The sequence below is a fragment of the Ochotona princeps genome, chromosome 1, assembly GCF_030435755.1.
Source record: "Ochotona princeps isolate mOchPri1 chromosome 1, mOchPri1.hap1, whole genome shotgun sequence".
NCBI lineage: Eukaryota > Metazoa > Chordata > Mammalia > Lagomorpha > Ochotonidae > Ochotona > Ochotona princeps.
In genome coordinates this window covers 52,355,724-52,372,834 of record NC_080832.1, presented here as the reverse complement: position 1 = coordinate 52,372,834, position 17,111 = coordinate 52,355,724, and the positions used below count along the sequence as shown (strand labels likewise).

Below are 17,111 nucleotides of genomic sequence, written 5' to 3'. Positions count from 1 at the left end.
CCTTACATGTAATTGTTATGTCTTTCAGTTTCCTTTACTCTACAGCTATTTCTCACTCTTTCTTGATTTTTGTGACCCTTGGAAGAAAGATCACTCATTATTTTGTAGAACAGCCCATTGACATGGGGTTGTCATGAATGTTTTCAGATTAGAAATCAGGTTACGGCAGAGTAACAGCCAACCTTCCCGTTCCCTCCCCTGCCCCTACCTCTTATTACTCAAACCCTTACCTAATCTTATTGTACCAGGGTTGATTGCTGTGACCAAGACCATATGACAGAAGTGAGTTGGTTGTGAATGTGATCTCTTGGATGACTTGGCTGTAGGATGAGCAAGCTTCCAAGGAGTGAGTAGCCTTGTGGGTAGGCCCAGAAGGAATGATGGATCTTCCCAATAGCAAGGGAGGAGCTTGAGGCTGGTCAGTCAAGGGAGCAAACTAGCAGGTGCATTCTTCAGCCCAGTTGAAGTTGACAGTAGTGGTTGATGACAGGTTGGCTCCAACCTTGTAAGAGACCTTGAACCAGAACCACCAAAATGAACCTTCGCCAGATTTCTGACTCCCCCAGAAACTACTAGAGCCAACATTTGTTGGTTTGGCTTCCCAACAAATGCAGGCAACAAATCACAGAGGTGAAAGTAACTTCTTTACACTGAGTCCTAGCTGGTGGCATAGATTTTCAATCTGTCTCATAATTATATGTCTCTTAATTATCTTCTGAGCTTTTACACTCTGATGCTGCCCTCTTATCTCCATCCCCTTTTAATGAATGAATACCTTATGCATGGTACTTTTAAACTGTGTTAATATCCTTTCTTCATCAGACATTGAGCTTTTCATTCATTTCTCTTGGCCTGAGATCTTGCTCTGCTGTTTGCCCAGTGGCCATAACCTGACCCTGTCATCATTTATTTTGATGCTCAGATTGTTCCAGATTTCACCAGAGTCCCTTCAGCTTTGGACATGTCCTCATCATTCTTTGAGCATGTCCCTGTTTTCTGGCTCAGGATGTTCTGGGCCCTTCATGTTCTTTGCCTATCACAAGCTCTGGAATCAGTCATTTCTCCCAGGAAATGATTTTTTTCATAGAAAATAGGATTATAGCCAAGATACAGGTACAGGGTGTACCACATCCGGTTGGAGGGTCCCTGCTCCTAGGACCAGAGGACACCCATTTACATGTGCTTATATATGCAATTATCTAAGTATATATATACCTATCTCTTTTATGTGTTGTAAGTGTGTACATTTAATCTGTGTTTACAAGGATTGCATATGTTTAAATCCATAAGTTCATGCTGATTACTCTGGTTGTAGGGAATCCAAGTTCTTTTGTATCCTTCTGCCTTTCCACACCAGCAAGTACCTCACCAACCGTAACAAAAGAGCACCTGTTACCCGGAGGACATTTATTTGCTGGATTAATCCCCAAACATTACACCAGTTGTGTATCTCCCTGCATCTGTCGTATCTATTCCTTTTCCCACTTGGACAACTCCAGCCAGCCCATCTCCTCCTGTAGAGATACCCAACCCTCACGGACACCCTCCCCATGCCCATGGGCATGAAGCTACCCCTCCATGTGGAGTCCTGTGCCTGCTTATGCCTGCTCAGAACGTGACATAATTTCCTCTGGATGCCCCTACATAGAGACAACCCCTGCACCCTGTTCCAGCTTTAGCTTTCTACTTGATTTATCCAGAGAGCCCTCTTCTCTCTACTGGGACTTGAATTTCCCACATATAAGGAAATTCAAGGTAAGGAAATTCAGGTAAAGAAGGTGTGATACCTTCCTTACATCACTTGATCCCACCAACACCCAATAGGCTGGCATAGGCTGCCCACCTGTGAAGATGTCTTCACCTCAGCTAGATGTAGGGCTGGCTTGATTGGGAACAGAAGGAGAAAAACAGAGCTATGTGATTTTTATAGTGGATGTCAGCCCTAAAAGCAGCATTTCACTGTTCCACCCAGCCCCAGCTAAATTTTCATTTTTTGTAGATAATTGTGTGTTTCAACTTTGTGATTGCATTCAAGTATACTGGAAACTTGCTGAAATACAAAACCAAGATGAAAAAAGCAAAAAGCAAACAATAAAATAAGAGCAACCAAATTATCCCAGGAAAATGATTAAATAGATTTTGGAAGCATCTTTGACTATTGGTGACTTTAGATTTTTCACATAGGTACTTTTATTCATATTAATGATACTAATGGAGGATGAGCTTTTTAAAAATTATTTTCTGTATTAATAAGTGATTTGTCTTCATTATTTTTAAAAATGTGTTTATTTTACTTGAAAGTCAGAATTACTGAGGTGGAGGGAGAGAGACAAATCTTCCCCCCATTAGTTTGCTGCCCAGAGTGACACTACAGCCAGAGCTACATGGGTGCAAGGGCTGAAGCCTTTGGACCATCCTCTACTGCTTTCCAGGCCATTTGCAAACAGCTGGGTCAGAATTGGAGCAGCCAGGACACACACTGGCACCCATATGGGATGCCAGTGCCGCTGCTAGAGGTTTAGTGTACTCCACCACTGTGCCAGCCCCAGCTTTATCCTTTTTAAAGGGGATATAAAATACAGAGTTCAAGACCCTTTTGCTAAAGAGTCTATACAGTCCATCTGTGCTAAGACTTGTGTGTTAGTTCGCTTTCCATCTGTAAGAAATACCTGAGGGAAACTACATGAAGGAATGAGGTTTATGTTTAGCTCATGACTTAGGAGATTCACAGTCTAACATCAGGTTCCATGGCTTGGACCCCTGGTGAAAATAGTAAGTGGGAATCGTGGAGCATGGGCTAATACAGGGCAGGCCAAGAAGCAGAGTGAGAACAGCTGGGCGTAACCCAGGCCTAGATGACCAGCCCTCCAGTGGCATACCTCTAGTGACCCAAGGGTCTCCCAGACACCATACTTGGGTCAAGCCTATATCCTAGTCATCATCAACCCTTGACTTTGGGGTAATTACCCACATTTGTGAAGCCAAATCCTGCTCACATACTATGGTTCCCACCCCTATCTCCCTGAAGTCCCATCTTTCTGACTCACATGTATATCACTCCTCAAGTAGTTCCAAAATCTTAATTCAGTCTGATGCCTAAATTGAAAACCTTAATTCAAATGTCTAACATCTAAATCTGAGACCCAAAGCAACACCCCCGACTATTAAGTTATAAAAATCCAAGTTACATGTGCACTACTGTATAATGCTGAGACAGTATCTACATGTCTGTTCCAGAAGGGGGCATAGGGAAGTAGAAAAGCAAGACCAAAGCAAGACTGCAGACCAACTGGGCAAACATTGGGTCTTAAAGGCCCTCATGTGGCATCATGGGTACACTGTAGTGAGAAAAGTGCCCCTGGTGCAGCTTTGCTATTCACAGGCCATTCTTCAGTTCTCACCCATTGAAGTCTTGTTCTGTGTAGCTGCACTGGCCAGGGCTCTGATGGTATCTCTCTGCAGCATCTCAACCTCACATTTCTCTTTGGCATTGCCTGATGGAGGCTCTCTGTTGTGGCTCTATTCTATGACAGGTGTCTGCAAAGCCTCCCGCTGTTGTCCAGATCCACTCTTTGAACTCTGGGTGGAGGACTCAGTGGCCCCAAGGTTCTGTTGGTCTCTACCCACACAGCTGCTCTTTGAGGCTGCATGCTGGTATCCACAGTGTTTCCAAGCCAGTCCATCACACTGCTTGCAGCTTTCCTCAGTGAATATCTCATATTGCTGGTATCTCTGCATTGCTGGGATTCCCAGTACTACTTCCTGCCACAGCTGCCCTGGACGTTTTCCTGGGGAGGGCTCCATGCAAGGGCCTCCAAACCTGCAGCATAGTGCTCTGTGCTGTCAGGCTTTCTTTTGACACTTCAGTGGAAGCCACCGTGACCCTGTATCTCTGGCATTGTGCACATGTTTATCATCAGTATCATTATGCCTGGGAATTGACCAGTAGACCAAAGGACAAGCTGGACCTGCATCTAGGCAGGGAGGAAGGCAGACACTGGGAAGAGCAAGGACATTCTTTGCCCTCTGAGGACAGATGTTTCATACCGTGTTTCTTCTTTCAATGGCAGATCCTTTCAATGGGAAGGAACCTCCCATTTACGTTTTGTAAATTGAATCTGAAATTGGAGGCATTTTACCAGTTTCAGATTAGATTATCCCTCTTCATTTCTTCTTTTGAAAAAACACAAATGACATTTTTATTTTGGAGCTGTCTGAGAGAATGTAGAGTCATGCTGCCATACACAGACCAGTAAAAATGAATAGCTGTCTGTAGTATAAAAGGTACCAGCACAGGCATTCACATATGTGCCTGGGGGAAGTTATTTCTTCTGTTTTCTTGTCTTTCCTATGGAAAGAAGCTATTTCTTGACTACTGGAAGCATCTGTCTTCCTGCCAGAATCATGTAGAACTAGATCACCTGTTCCTGGTTAGAAGCTGGAGCTAGAAAGTACTTTCACTCATTGGCTGGTTCTGTTGGTTAGGGCTTGGTTGTGAAAAGCATGATCCACTCTATTTAGAGCAAACAGCAAGTGTTTTGTTGTCAGGATTTTGGTGGCTTTCAGAATCACTGGAAAGTTTCCAGAGAGGCTGTCAGCCGACAGCTCCCAGACCGCAGGGTCAGCCACCCTAGCATCCACAGGAATCAGAAACCTGGCTCAGTGGTTGCTGGCTGCACATCCAGCCACTTCCACCCTATTCTTCAGGAAACTCAACAAGCACATCACATTTGCCCCAGCCTCCAAAACAGCTGCCTGTTTTGTGATCAACAGTTCAGTCCTATGGAAAGAAGCTGTTTTCTATAGGTTCTGGGACATGACTTCCACCAAGTGAGCAACAAAAGATCCTGAAGGGGCCAATCCCACACGAAGTTATCAGGAGGATAAGAGAATATGAAGCAGAATAGCAGTCCTAGTGACAGGGAGAGCATGCCAAAAAGCAAGAGCAAGGAAAGGAGGCAAAACTAAAGCTTGCCATTTCAAAATGAGCTTTACAATTCAAACAGGAGTGAGGAAAACCAAAGAGAATCTAAGAGCAAGTGTCAAATATTGACAACAAGCAACTAAGGCTTAGTGAGGATGACAGGGGTCTTGAGAAAGAAAACTAAAGCAGGGGAGTGGGGAAAAAATTAAAACTAATGTAAGGGACTAGTGCTCGGAATAGCGTGTGAAGCTGCCACCTACGGTGCTGACATTTCATGTGGGAGCCGATGCAAGTCTTGGCTACTCCATTGCCAAGCTGGGCTTTGGACTAGCCCAGCTCCAGCCATTGCGAGCATTTGGGGAATGGATCAGCAGGTGGAAGATCTCTTTCTCTTCTCTGTAACGCTGCATTTCAAACAAAAATAAATCCTTGAAAACATAGTAATACAAAAATAATTTCTGAAATAGCTACTTAAAATTAATACTGATGGAGTGCATCACAACACTTCAGAATATCGATTTAGAGTCCCCAACAACAATATTGAGTGTATTAAGTTAACTGCACCTTTAAGGGAAAAGTCCTTTAGAGATCTAGACAGAAAGAGCAAATGACTGTTAAGAGCAAGAAAATAAAATTGTGCGAGTTTTGAATATAGCGCTTTTTATGCCAGAAAATGGAATATATTTAACATTTTTAAAAAGATTTATTTTATTTTTATTTCAAAGTCAGATACAATCACTTCTTGGCCTTTTGGCTAAGATCAAGTGTCAAAGTCAGATACACAGAGAGGAGGAGAGACAGAGAGGAAGATCTTCTATCTGATGATTCACTCCCCAGTGGCCACCATAGCTGAAGCTGCTCTGATCTGAAGCCGGGAGCCTCTTTCAGATCTCCCACGTGAGTGCAGAGTCCCAAGGCTTTGGGCCGTCCTTGACTGCTTTCCCAGACCACAAACAGGGAGCTGGATGGGAAGTGGAGCCACTGGGATTAGAACCAGCACCCAAATGGGATCCCAGGTGTGCAAAGTGAGGACTTCAGCCACTAGATTACCATGTCAGGTCCTATATTTAACATTTTTTTAAGAAAATAAAAGAGAATGTAAAAATTAAGATATTATTTTTAAAGCTTTTACATATTAAAGAAGAGACATTTGGCTGTTACTAAGTGAGAACTCGTGGTATGTGGTTCCATGAGTTCTCTTTGTGGAGTCTAGTGGAGAATGACCTTTAGACAGGCCAATAGCTGCAGAGACATTGACCTAAAGACCACTAAGACTAGCAAATGGGTTTGTTCTTTTTTTTTTTTTAGATTTATTTTATTTTTATTACAAAGTCAGATATACTGAGAGGAGGAGAGATAGAGAGGAAGTGGAGCTGCCAGGATTAGAACCAGCGGCGAGGACCTTAGCCACTAGGCCACACTGCCAAGCCCAATTCTTTCAGGGCTGAAGTGAGGGGTAGAAGGATTCATTATGACTGTGGGTTAAGGTAATGTCATGAGCATGTGCTCTAACAGTGTGGCTATTGGAAAACTTTAAAAATGTGGGAAGATAACAGGCAAACAGTAACATGGACGGTGAGGTGATGGAATTGTTATTGTTATTCTGAGGCTACTCTATTTTTATTGTTTTTTTTCCACCTTATTTGAAAGGACAAGACATACATACCCATACACATGCACACACACAGATCTTGCATCTGCTTGTTCAGTCCCCAAATTCCCACAGCAGTCAGGGCTGAGCCAAGCCGATGACAGGAGTTCAGAACTCAGCCCAGCTCCCACATGGGTGGCAGGGACTTAATTACTGGAGCCTGCTGCTTGGTAGAGTGCACATCCGCCAGAAGCAGAAATCTGAAGCACAGCCAGGACTTCAACCCAGGTGCTCCAGTGTGGAATGCAGGTGTCCCAAGGGGGTATCTTGACCTTTATATCAAATGCTTGATCCCCCACTTTAAATTTTAATATGAGATAAAGCAAGTGAATAATCCTGGGCTGTTCTGGTTGTGTCATCCTTTTTGTTCATAAAAGCAAGGTTCTTCTCCACAGGATGCATTGTGTGTGTGTGTGCGCACACACACACACGCATATATACATGTATGCAAATATACAATGGCTCAGTAAGAATTCGTATGCTTAGATTTGGTCTTGTAATGCTGGTTCTGGGAGAAGTGGCTAATCCCACTATGCCAGGAAATATACAAAATAAACCAGAAACATTTTGTCAATCCAGACAACAAGAAAGCTGTCCAAGATAATTAGGGTCATACCAAGACAAATCAGAAGTGAACTTGAAGAGGCTCCCACTGGACAAAGATGAGGAAATTTGGACTTCAGTAACAATGATATTTGAAGTGAATTCATCCAGTGTATTTAGTTATAAGTTGGTGATGTAACATATTTTGAAGTCTGTTCTTTTGCAAGAGGAACAGGGACCCAATTTGTTATATGGAAAACTGGCAAATAAAAGGCAGGGATTGAGCATATGAGGGAAAATATCTTTTTGAAACAATAAGATAGTTGCATGACACTCCCCAGTGAATGAATGAATGAATCTAAGCATAGGGTTTAAAGGCTACCTTAAAGAACAGCAAACTCCCAAATGGCAGGGCTGTCCTGATGAAGCAGCGTGCCACCCCCTGCTCTTTGTGAAGCAACCCAAGCATTCTCAACCAGCTGCTGCATCCATCCAGTGCCTGTAGGAAATACAAAGGGCTGAGAAACATTGACAATCACCCCAGTAACATGCCAGCAGCAAAACGCAAACCAAGAGATTCTCAGATTTTCCAGCAGGTCAACTGTAAGAAGAGAAAGGAGAGAGGATCAAGAGATCAAAGGACACATGTGTTTAAATAGGTAAAACTGTAATGACTAGGCTTGCCCCTTTCCATAAAAGGGCCTTTGTAAAGATCGCCAAGAAGGACAGGTATCTAGGATAGTCCTTACAGTGCCCCTTGGAACACTCAAATCTTATGTAGAACTGCCTGGTTCGAGTCCCAGCTTCGTGCTCTCCATTCCAGCATTCTGCTGGGACACATCCCAGAAGGCAGTAGATGATGGTTTGGAGTCCCCGCCACCAAACTAAGAGTTTCAGATTGGGTTTTTTGGGCTCCTGGCTTTGGCCTGGCCCAGCCCTGGCTGTTGTGGACACTTGAGGAAGAAGCCAGTGGATGACAGATTCATTCTCTCTCTTTCTTTCTCATGAAAATCAACGATTATTTTTTAATCCCAGTGGTGTGATCACTGCAGAAGTCAGGGAAGTGGCCACTCAATGGAAACAAGAGGTCGTGATTAGGGTAGGCCATCTGCAAGGCACTTGGGATTAGCGGCCCAACATTTCTGCCTCTTGACCTGGATTGTGTTCATTTTATAAAAATCCTGTGTGTTTTTTGTAGTGGTTGTTTTTGTATCTCTTTTATTTTACAATAAAAAAAATTAAAACATTGGTGGATCTAAAGCACGCTAGTTTTTCTTTAATAAATATTGAAAGAATGCTATTGGGTTTTTATATTTAATTAATATGCACTTAGGATAGTGATTTAATGGCATTTTATGCTGAAAACTTTAACCAACTTGTAACACTCTGTGTGTGTGTGTGCATATATGTATGTGAATACATATGTGTATATATAGCATTGATTGTTTCTATGTAATAATATACAGTATAAAGAATCACATGTTAAGGACAAAGCGTTCAAGTGTGGAAGTGGTAAATACCATCTATTTTTATTGGCTCCATTACCCCTAGGCTCATCTATACTTTGGTTCTAATACCTGTTCAGTAGAAAAGACATTAGATGGGCCTGGCATGGTGGTGTAGTGGCTAAAGTCCTCACCTTGAACATGCCGGGATCCCATATGGCACCGGTTTTAATCCTGGCAGCTCCACTTCCCATCCAGCTTCCTGTTTGTGGCCTGGGAAAGCAGTTGAGGACAGCCCAATGCCTTGGGATCCTGCACCTGCATGGGAGACCTGGAGGAAGTTCCTGGCTCCTGACTTCAGATCGGCACAGCACTGGCCATTGTGATCACTTGGGGAGTGAATCATTGAATGGAAGATCTTCCTCTCTGTCTCTCCTCCTCTCTGTATATCTTCCTTTCCAATAAAAATAAATAAATCTTTTTTTTTTTTTAAGAAAGGACATTAGAAGAATTTACCTTGCTGCTTTGGAAGTGATGTCCTGGTTGACACATTTAGAGACCTTTCTTCAATGTGGTGCTTAAAGAGAACATTGCCTATGCATTGGTGGATGTCAAGCATCTCTGCATTGGATCTGAATAACACATCTATGCCTAGCACAAGTATATACACATACGTACTATACACTGCCTTCATCTAGTGGATCTGATGTTGAATCAATCAGCACAGAAGACAGTTTAACAGCCTTAAACATAGCAAATGTACAATTTCTTTGATACCTGTTAACATCATTACATACTTTGACCTGCAAATCATTTTCCATTGTTGTTGAGACTGTTGGGGTTTAGTCATAGAACATTCAAGTTTCACTAGACCACCAGTGACTTTCTTGTTGATGTCTCAGTGCTAGACCTAGGTATACTAGGTACTAGGCTTAGAAAGATGTAAAGGGACTCAGAATTTCTGAGGAAGAAGTAACAGGAAACACATTCTTTTTTTTTTTTTTTTAGTGATCTTACTTAGTTGATTAGGTACAAAGGGTCAAGGGCTACAGAAAAGTGGGTAATACCATTGTTTCCACACTAATATCATCACTTTTTTCCCCTGTATCAGGGGTCAGGGGAGAAACAAAGGGAGAAACCTCACCCAGCCTCCCACCCATCCTAGTTGCCCGATGTGAGGCATGCTCCAAGGGTCCTGCTCAAGCAGTTTTGATAGTTCAACAGTTCTGAAGGAAACACATGCTAAAACAGTACTGTCCAGTAAGAATTTCTGTAAGGATGGCAATGATGGAAGTGTTCCTTCCACAGTGTCCAATACAGTAGCCATTGGCCACATGTGGCTGTCTGCCACTTAGCATGTGACTAGTGCTACTGAAGACCTAATTAAAAGTTTTATTTAAGTGTAATTAAAAAACCAGATGTGGCTAATAGCTACTATATTGGTTAAGCACACTTTAAGAGCTGCATTTTAGACCTCAATGTCTGTATTTTGCTTAACAGAATGTAAGTAACATGCAATCCTACTTAGACTTTTTAGCATGAATAAGTAAATATATTCACAGTCTATCATCTTGATAGAATAGATCCAGGATTAAATGTCATTGTGTGAGGACATTTGGGAAGGATACAAGCAATCCAATTAGGACCTGAAGAGAAGAAATGGACACTAACCAGAAAAAAGTTAGACTATCATCCACAAAGGGCGAACTAATGTCAGTGAGCAAAAGCGAGGTAACACCAAAGGTTGGAAAGAGTCATCATGTGATTAAGTGTATCTCACATGGCAAGGGTTGTTGTTTCCTATGGGCATCGCAAAAAGAGCAAGAAGACAAATTGACTCGTGCAAGTAAGGCATTTCCTGAGGCTTTACTTCCCTAAGGTCACTGTGTCTGATGGACTTTGAACCTATCTTTTAAAACAAAAAAATTTGTTTTTATTTGAAAAGCAGAGTTAAATATAGAGAGGAGACACACACACACAGAGAGAAAGATTTTCTATCCACTGGTTCACTCCCCAAATGTCTGCACCAGCTGGAGCTGTGCCAGTCCAAGGCCAGGGACAGGAGCTTCTACCAGGTCTCCACGTGAGTGCAAGCACCTGAGCCATCCTCCAATGCCTTCACAGGCACTTGAGCAGGGAACTGGAAGAGAAGTAGAACAACTGGGACTCAAATCAGCAACTATATGGGATGCCAGCAAAGCAGGTAGAAGCTTACCCTGATATGCCACAGCAATAGCCCTTGAACCTATCTTAATTAAAGAAGGGAACACAGGAAGGAAATGACCTAACAATGACCATCCTGTACAAGTGAGGAGGTGGTCAAGGTCCAGATCTTCCGTGAGGTTCTCTTAAGCTAAAACCTTGGTTCTGTAACTTGATATAGTGGCCAGTAAAGAATAATTCTGTGATATGAAGATTACAACCTGGGGAGAGATCTTGGAGTTTGTGGCCACAGCAGAAAAGATCACTGAGAAAAGGCAGATGTTCCATAACTAGACTACTTCCTCAATTTTCTGGAAATACCGGATGAGGGTTGAAGTTTATCAAACTACTAGTCATGGGAAAAACAAACAAACAGAGCTGAACATGTGGAACAGAATCACATATATAACATTCTTGAAATTAGACATGCAGATATCATCTGAGGTTTCAGTCACCAGTCCTGAATCATCATGCTATTAAATTCAGAAAATATTTCATCCTGACCAACTGAATATTTTCTTGGCAAACAAAGTATATATTTATTAGGTGGCCCAAATGGGTAAATCAGGGGGAAAAAAAATCTCAGTAGGGATTGAGCTTTGCAAGGGATTCCAGCATTAATTCTGCATCCAAGAATAAGATATGGTTATTATCAGAAATGGTCACAGTGTGACCAACCGAGTGAGAAATACCACATGAAAGAGAGAGCAAAAAAGGGCACCCATAAGGGTTTTGTTTTAAGAACATCAGGTGTGTCTGATGAATTTTCTACCTGTAGAGTTTCCTTCCGTGAATGAGAACTCAGTCAAGGCTAAGTGTCATCGGTTTGTATGTTTGAGTGCACCAAGCAATCGGGTTAGGCACCCCCCTAAACAAACTGGCTAATATGTCATCCTCAGTAAGGCTGTAACACTCCTTGACGATGGAAGTAGGCCTTGTAGATAAAAAGAAATGGGCCTGCAAAGCCATAATTAGGATATTTTGTCTCCAGAAATGCTACTGGCATTTGAATGAGGAGCAGTGCGGCTTTACATTTAGGAGGGGCTGTGAAGAACTGCCTGGACAAACATTTCCTCTGTTGATGTCTGGGAGAGAAATGGGAAGGCATTCTTTTTCACCTAGAAGGTGCAGTCACCTGCTCTCTCCGTTAAAATGAATGGAAGTAAGTAGTCTCAAATGTCCATGTGTTTGCTGTATGTATATTGCTTTTCCTTCCAGGAGCCATCCAAGCTAATCAAGACTATTCTGTGTGGTGTTGCAGACATCCTTGGATTTATCTCCATCTTTTCCAATGCCTAACAGATGGGGACAGTCTAGCAGCCCTAGGTGGGGGTCTTGCATTGCTTCTGTCTTTCCCACTTTGGAGATGTCAAAAAGAAATTTCAAAATGTCTCCTCATTAGGAAATAGGTAGTGAATCCATGCTTATGCCTTAAAAAATATATTTACTTAAGAGAAAGAATCAGTCTTTCATCCACAAGAGAGAATGGCCTGGACCAGGTAGAACGTAGAAGCTAAAAACTCCATCCTGGTCTCCAATATGGTTGGTAGGGGCCTAAGCACTTGGGACATCTTCAGCTGCCTTCCCAGGCATATTGGTAGGCAGCTGCAGAGGAAGCAGAGCAGCCATTTCTGGAACCAGTACTCTAATGTGGGATGTTGGCATCCCACATGCTAGTTTAACCCGCTTTTGCACTAGGCAGTCTCTGTTGCTCATATCTTTGTAATCAAATATTCAATTATGCCTTCCAAATGTAGAGTGAGTGGTGCATCATTTAAAAAGAGAGTGCATGCTGGCTGGTGTTATAGCATAGTGGGTTGTCACCTGCAATGCCAGCATCCCATATATGGGCATTTGTTTCTGTCCCAGCTGCTCCACATCTGATCCAGCTCCTTGCTATTGGCCTAGAAAAAAACAATGGCCCAAGTGTCTGGATCCCTGCTGCCCATGTGGGAATTCTGGAATAAGCCTTTGATTTCTGGTTTTTGTCTGGCCCAACCCCAGTCATTGCAGCCATTTGGGGAGTGAGCTAGCAGATGAAAGACCTCTCTCTCTCTCTCTCTGTCTTTCTCTTTCTCAGTCTCTTTCTCTCTCAGTCTCTCTTCCCCACCCTGCTCTGTAACTCTGCCTTTCAAATAAATACAATAATTCTTTTTTAAAAATACTATATCACTGCTTCAATGACCACAAATAAGATATTATCTTGCATTTTGATACTTCAGCCCCACAGTTGTCAGTGGTGTCGGGATATAAACATGAAGTGTTAGAATCATCTGGAAGGCTCATTAAAATGTCTTGGTTGGGCTTCACCCCATAGTTTCTGACTTAGCTGTGGAATGAGAGCTGGGACTGTGTGTTGGCAGGCTCCTGAACGCTGCTGCTGCTGCTTAGGACCCACACTTTGAGAACCATGAGGAGCTCGGTGTGACTGGCTTTGTGCCATCCAAATAAAATAACGCAGCATCTTTCTTTCTGCTTCCATTTCCTCCTGCTCCTCTCCTAGTTTACACCAGCAATGTCGGGAATGACCTTCAAGTTTCTCATTGCTGCCCACGTCTAGGAATGAACTTGGTTGTTTGGTGGAGATAATGTGTCTAGATTAGAAAGGACAAACGGAGTAGTTGCCTTGTCTAACTCCCGGCTTCCTAGATGGTTCTGAAACTGATCGGTTAGTGTGGGAACCCTAAACCCACTGGCTGCTGGGGTCTTGATGGCTGTTGGGTTCGGAAACTCAAGGTGGCATAGAAGTGATTGGTGTGTAAGCCCGTTTGTGGTTGTCTTGGCCTCATGTCCCCAAATGACATAAAAAGTAGTTTCAAAGTGGACTTTGAAATCTCTCATCTGTCAAACGGAGGGTATAATCCCTGCGCTTCCTGCCACTGGAGCAGATGTGTAAATCCTGTGTGCTAATGTGTGTGAAAGAGCAGGGAGAAGGGCACAATGGCACCCAGGTGTGGATGATGTGCTTCAGGCACCCAGCCGCAAACAGACCCACATTTTCAAAGGTTTCCATTCAGATTATCTCTGAGCGTTAGCAGGCACCAGAGAATTCCAGTGTCTCGCTTTGAATTATATTCGTGGCCACAGAGTTGCCCTTTATTTCTGAGGGAGAATTGGGAAGGAGTGTTTGTGTATTACTCACGCCAGCCACTGGGCATCAGGGCATTTGCCATAGATGCCAGAATGAATAGTATGTCTAGGTTTTGAAGATGTTACCAGGTAATCTGTTCAAATTTAGATGTCTCCGCAGTTTTTGCTTTATGTTTTTAAGATTGGTATTTTATTTATTTATTTATTTATTTATTAGAAAGTCAGATATATAGAGAGGATCTTCCATCCACTGGTTCACTCCCCAAGTAGCCGCAGTGGCCAGAGCTGAGCTGATCTGAAACCAAGAGCCAGGAGCTTCATTTGGGTCTCCCACACAGGTGCAGGGTCCCAAGGCTTTGCGCCATCCTCAACTGCTTTCCCAGGCCACAAGCAGGGAGCTGGATGGGAAGTGGAGCATCTGGGGCATGAGCCGGTGCCCATATGGGATCCCAGCATGTGCAGGCAAGGATTTAGCCACTGAGCCATCATGCCAGGCCCTTTATCTCATTTTTAAAATCATAACCCCCTGTACCTCTTGGTTTTTGTTTGCTTAAATAAGGGTGCATACTAAGAGGGTGTGACTATAATAAAAATGGAGTGTTTCATACAACATGTGCCAAATTGAGTTGAAATGTATTAATCTGAGATGGAAACAATTGTTTTTACTTCCAGAAAGAACAGACTGTCTCCAGTTTTGTTCTATGGTTGTACAATTTAGCATAGTGCCTCTAGCCATCTGAGGATAGGTTAGTGTTCTAGATGAAGGCCGAGCATGAGGGAGGCCTCTAAAAAGTTATTGGAAATGGATATTATGCACTTATTATATTAGGCATGGATTTCAATTTGTGGGGGGGGATACCAACATAAACTTTGGATTCCATCTTTAGGGACTCTTTGGAAGGCTCCTTCCATAGTGAGACATCCTGACTGTTTTCTGGGAGAAAGAAAAACCTGCATGTAACTGTAGCACCTGCTGTGAGGAGAGTACCCTTTGGGGTTTTACTGTACACTTCTGGCTTCCTTCATGTGTCACTGCACCTCTAAGTGTACAGTTGACATTGGCATGGGCCAAAGTGCCCTGCCCTGGCTACAGGACTCTACCCAGCTAACCAACAGCTGGGCATCCAGGATGCCTGTCCGGTGCCTCCGATGAGATGCATAGGAGCAAGGCTGTGGTCCCAGCCCAGTGGAACTCATTCTTCAGATTCTCCTCTCTCCTGGGGTGCCTTGGTATGAGCCATGCCCTCCTGCCAGGCCCGCCCAGGCCAGGTGATTGTGTTGTCCTTAAACACTAGTCCCATATGATGTTGTTCACTTGCCACCCTCCCCAAGTGTGACTGCCTCTTTTCTTTCCTGCTTACACACACAAGGACAATCCAGGTCCCCGAAAGGACATGTGTGTGCACACTCTTTGCATGTGTGTGGACACACACACACACACAAGCTGTGCATCACACCTGATTTGTCGGTCACCTCATCCTTGAGGGGCTGCCTAGCTAAGACCGCAGTAACTAGAGGGTGCTGAAGTGGAGGGTATATCAGACTGAGCCACATTTTGACAAGCCCGTTTGAGAACCAATACTTACTCCCAAGGAAAGGATGGAAATTTCAAGTCCTTTAGCAGACTGGGTGGCTGGGTGGGATTGGAAGGGTATTTTTGAGTAGAGAGATTCTTGGGAGTGTTTCACATCACCGCCAGGAAGAAAGAAAGTGCCAGTTAGTGGGCCATGCAATTCCCGATCTGAAAGCTTGCAGCCAGCTGGTTCACAGAACTCACAATAGCCCTTGCACTGCATGGGAACAGCTGCATGTGGTCAGAGGCCGTGTCGTTAAGGAAACAAGCATACTCACATGAGGTGGGATGAGTACTGTCAGCATGTGTGCCAGGGGTGCCAGCGATGAATTTCAGCTGCATCAGGCCTTATGGGCTAAGTAACCTCTGATGGCGGAGGCTTTTAGTGTTTCAGAATTACTGATATGGAAAGATGTCCCTGTAATTGTAAATACTAATTCACACTAACCGAGCACTTAGGGCATGCCGGGCACTGTGCTAAATGTGTACTTTACACACAGAAGCTCATCAGCAACTGAGGAGGAAGCCATTAGTAGTGCCCCCTCCTTCACTGCTGACTGCTCAGTCTTCCTCCCCGGCTGCTCCCAGGGGCTGAAACATCAGTAACTTAGGGCTAAGACCCAGTAGGGCAGGTTCCTCCAGGCAGGGGGCAGCCCAGCCTTGTCCCTGCAGGCAGAGGGGGAAGGCAGCCAAGAGGGGACTGCTACGGAGCATTCATTCCAATTGTTCCTGAGTCGGAAGTTATGGTTGCCCGGGTCACCAGTCCCCGCCAGCTCTTGAGGCCACAGTTCCCCATGGCCTTCCACTTCCTTTCCTTTACCACAGTTCTCTTTGCTTTTTATCCCCTGTAGAACACCCATCTCAGCTTTCTCGCCAGACAACATCTATGAAGTGCAGCCTCCACGAGTTGATAGGAAATCTACTGAGATCTTCCAAGCCCATATCCAGGCTGGTCTTGGGATCATGCAGCCACTGGGCAAAGAGGACACCACTACATACCGAGAGTACCTCAGGAACCGCTACCTGTGAAGCAAGCAGTGCCTAAGGGCTGGTGGCACTGAGAGGGGACCAAGCAAGCCACCTCTGCTTATGGTGCCATCTGTTTTGTCTTAAAAGGTCATTTCCTCAGTGTTCCTTGCAAAATATAGGTCATAAAGAAGTGATTGGATGTTTTGCTGCCATTGCCTTTGCTTTATTTAATAGATGCTTTGTTTAGAAGTGTGGATGCTTTATTTTGGGAAGTGATTTGAAAATATGGTCAGTCTGGTATCACCATCACCTTAGGAAATTAATTTAACAGGTGTTTACTGGGTACCTGCTGGGTCCCAGGAACAATGGTAAGATCTGGAAATTGTAGTAAACAAAACAGGTCCCCAAATCCCTGTCTTTTGAGGAATGAAGACCAAGTAATTAAAGTTAACATATTTTTTTAAACATTTACTTGATGCTTTCATGTTAGTGTTATTCTATACTTTAAAAATTTCACAATTCTCTCAGTCCCATTCTTGGAAAATAAACGCTGAACTGCTTATAAGGGTATAAGACAAGTGTCCTAAGATGATCAGGAAAAAGGAATAAATAATAAAGCAAACAGAGCAAAATATCAATACTTAGTAAATCTGGGCAAAGAGTAAGGAGGTCTTTGAGCTGTTCTTGAGGTTTGTCTGTCAATGTAAAAGTAGA

General features: G+C 43.5%; 1 protein-coding gene across 2 annotated transcripts in view; it reads left to right on the top strand.

Moving 5' to 3' along the window:
* The window catches only part of FIG4 (FIG4 phosphoinositide 5-phosphatase), a 137,864-nt gene extending 121,268 nt beyond the window's left edge, over positions 1 to 16,596 (top strand). For both annotated transcript variants that reach the window (XM_058658983.1, XM_058659029.1), the window contains one exon: positions 16,280 to 16,596. In XM_058658983.1, the coding sequence (XP_058514966.1) occupies positions 16,280 to 16,457 (178 nt within the window). In that variant the 3' untranslated portion in view covers positions 16,458 to 16,596. The remainder of the gene's footprint in view (positions 1 to 16,279) is intronic.
* Positions 16,597 to 17,111: the final 515 nt, after the last annotated feature.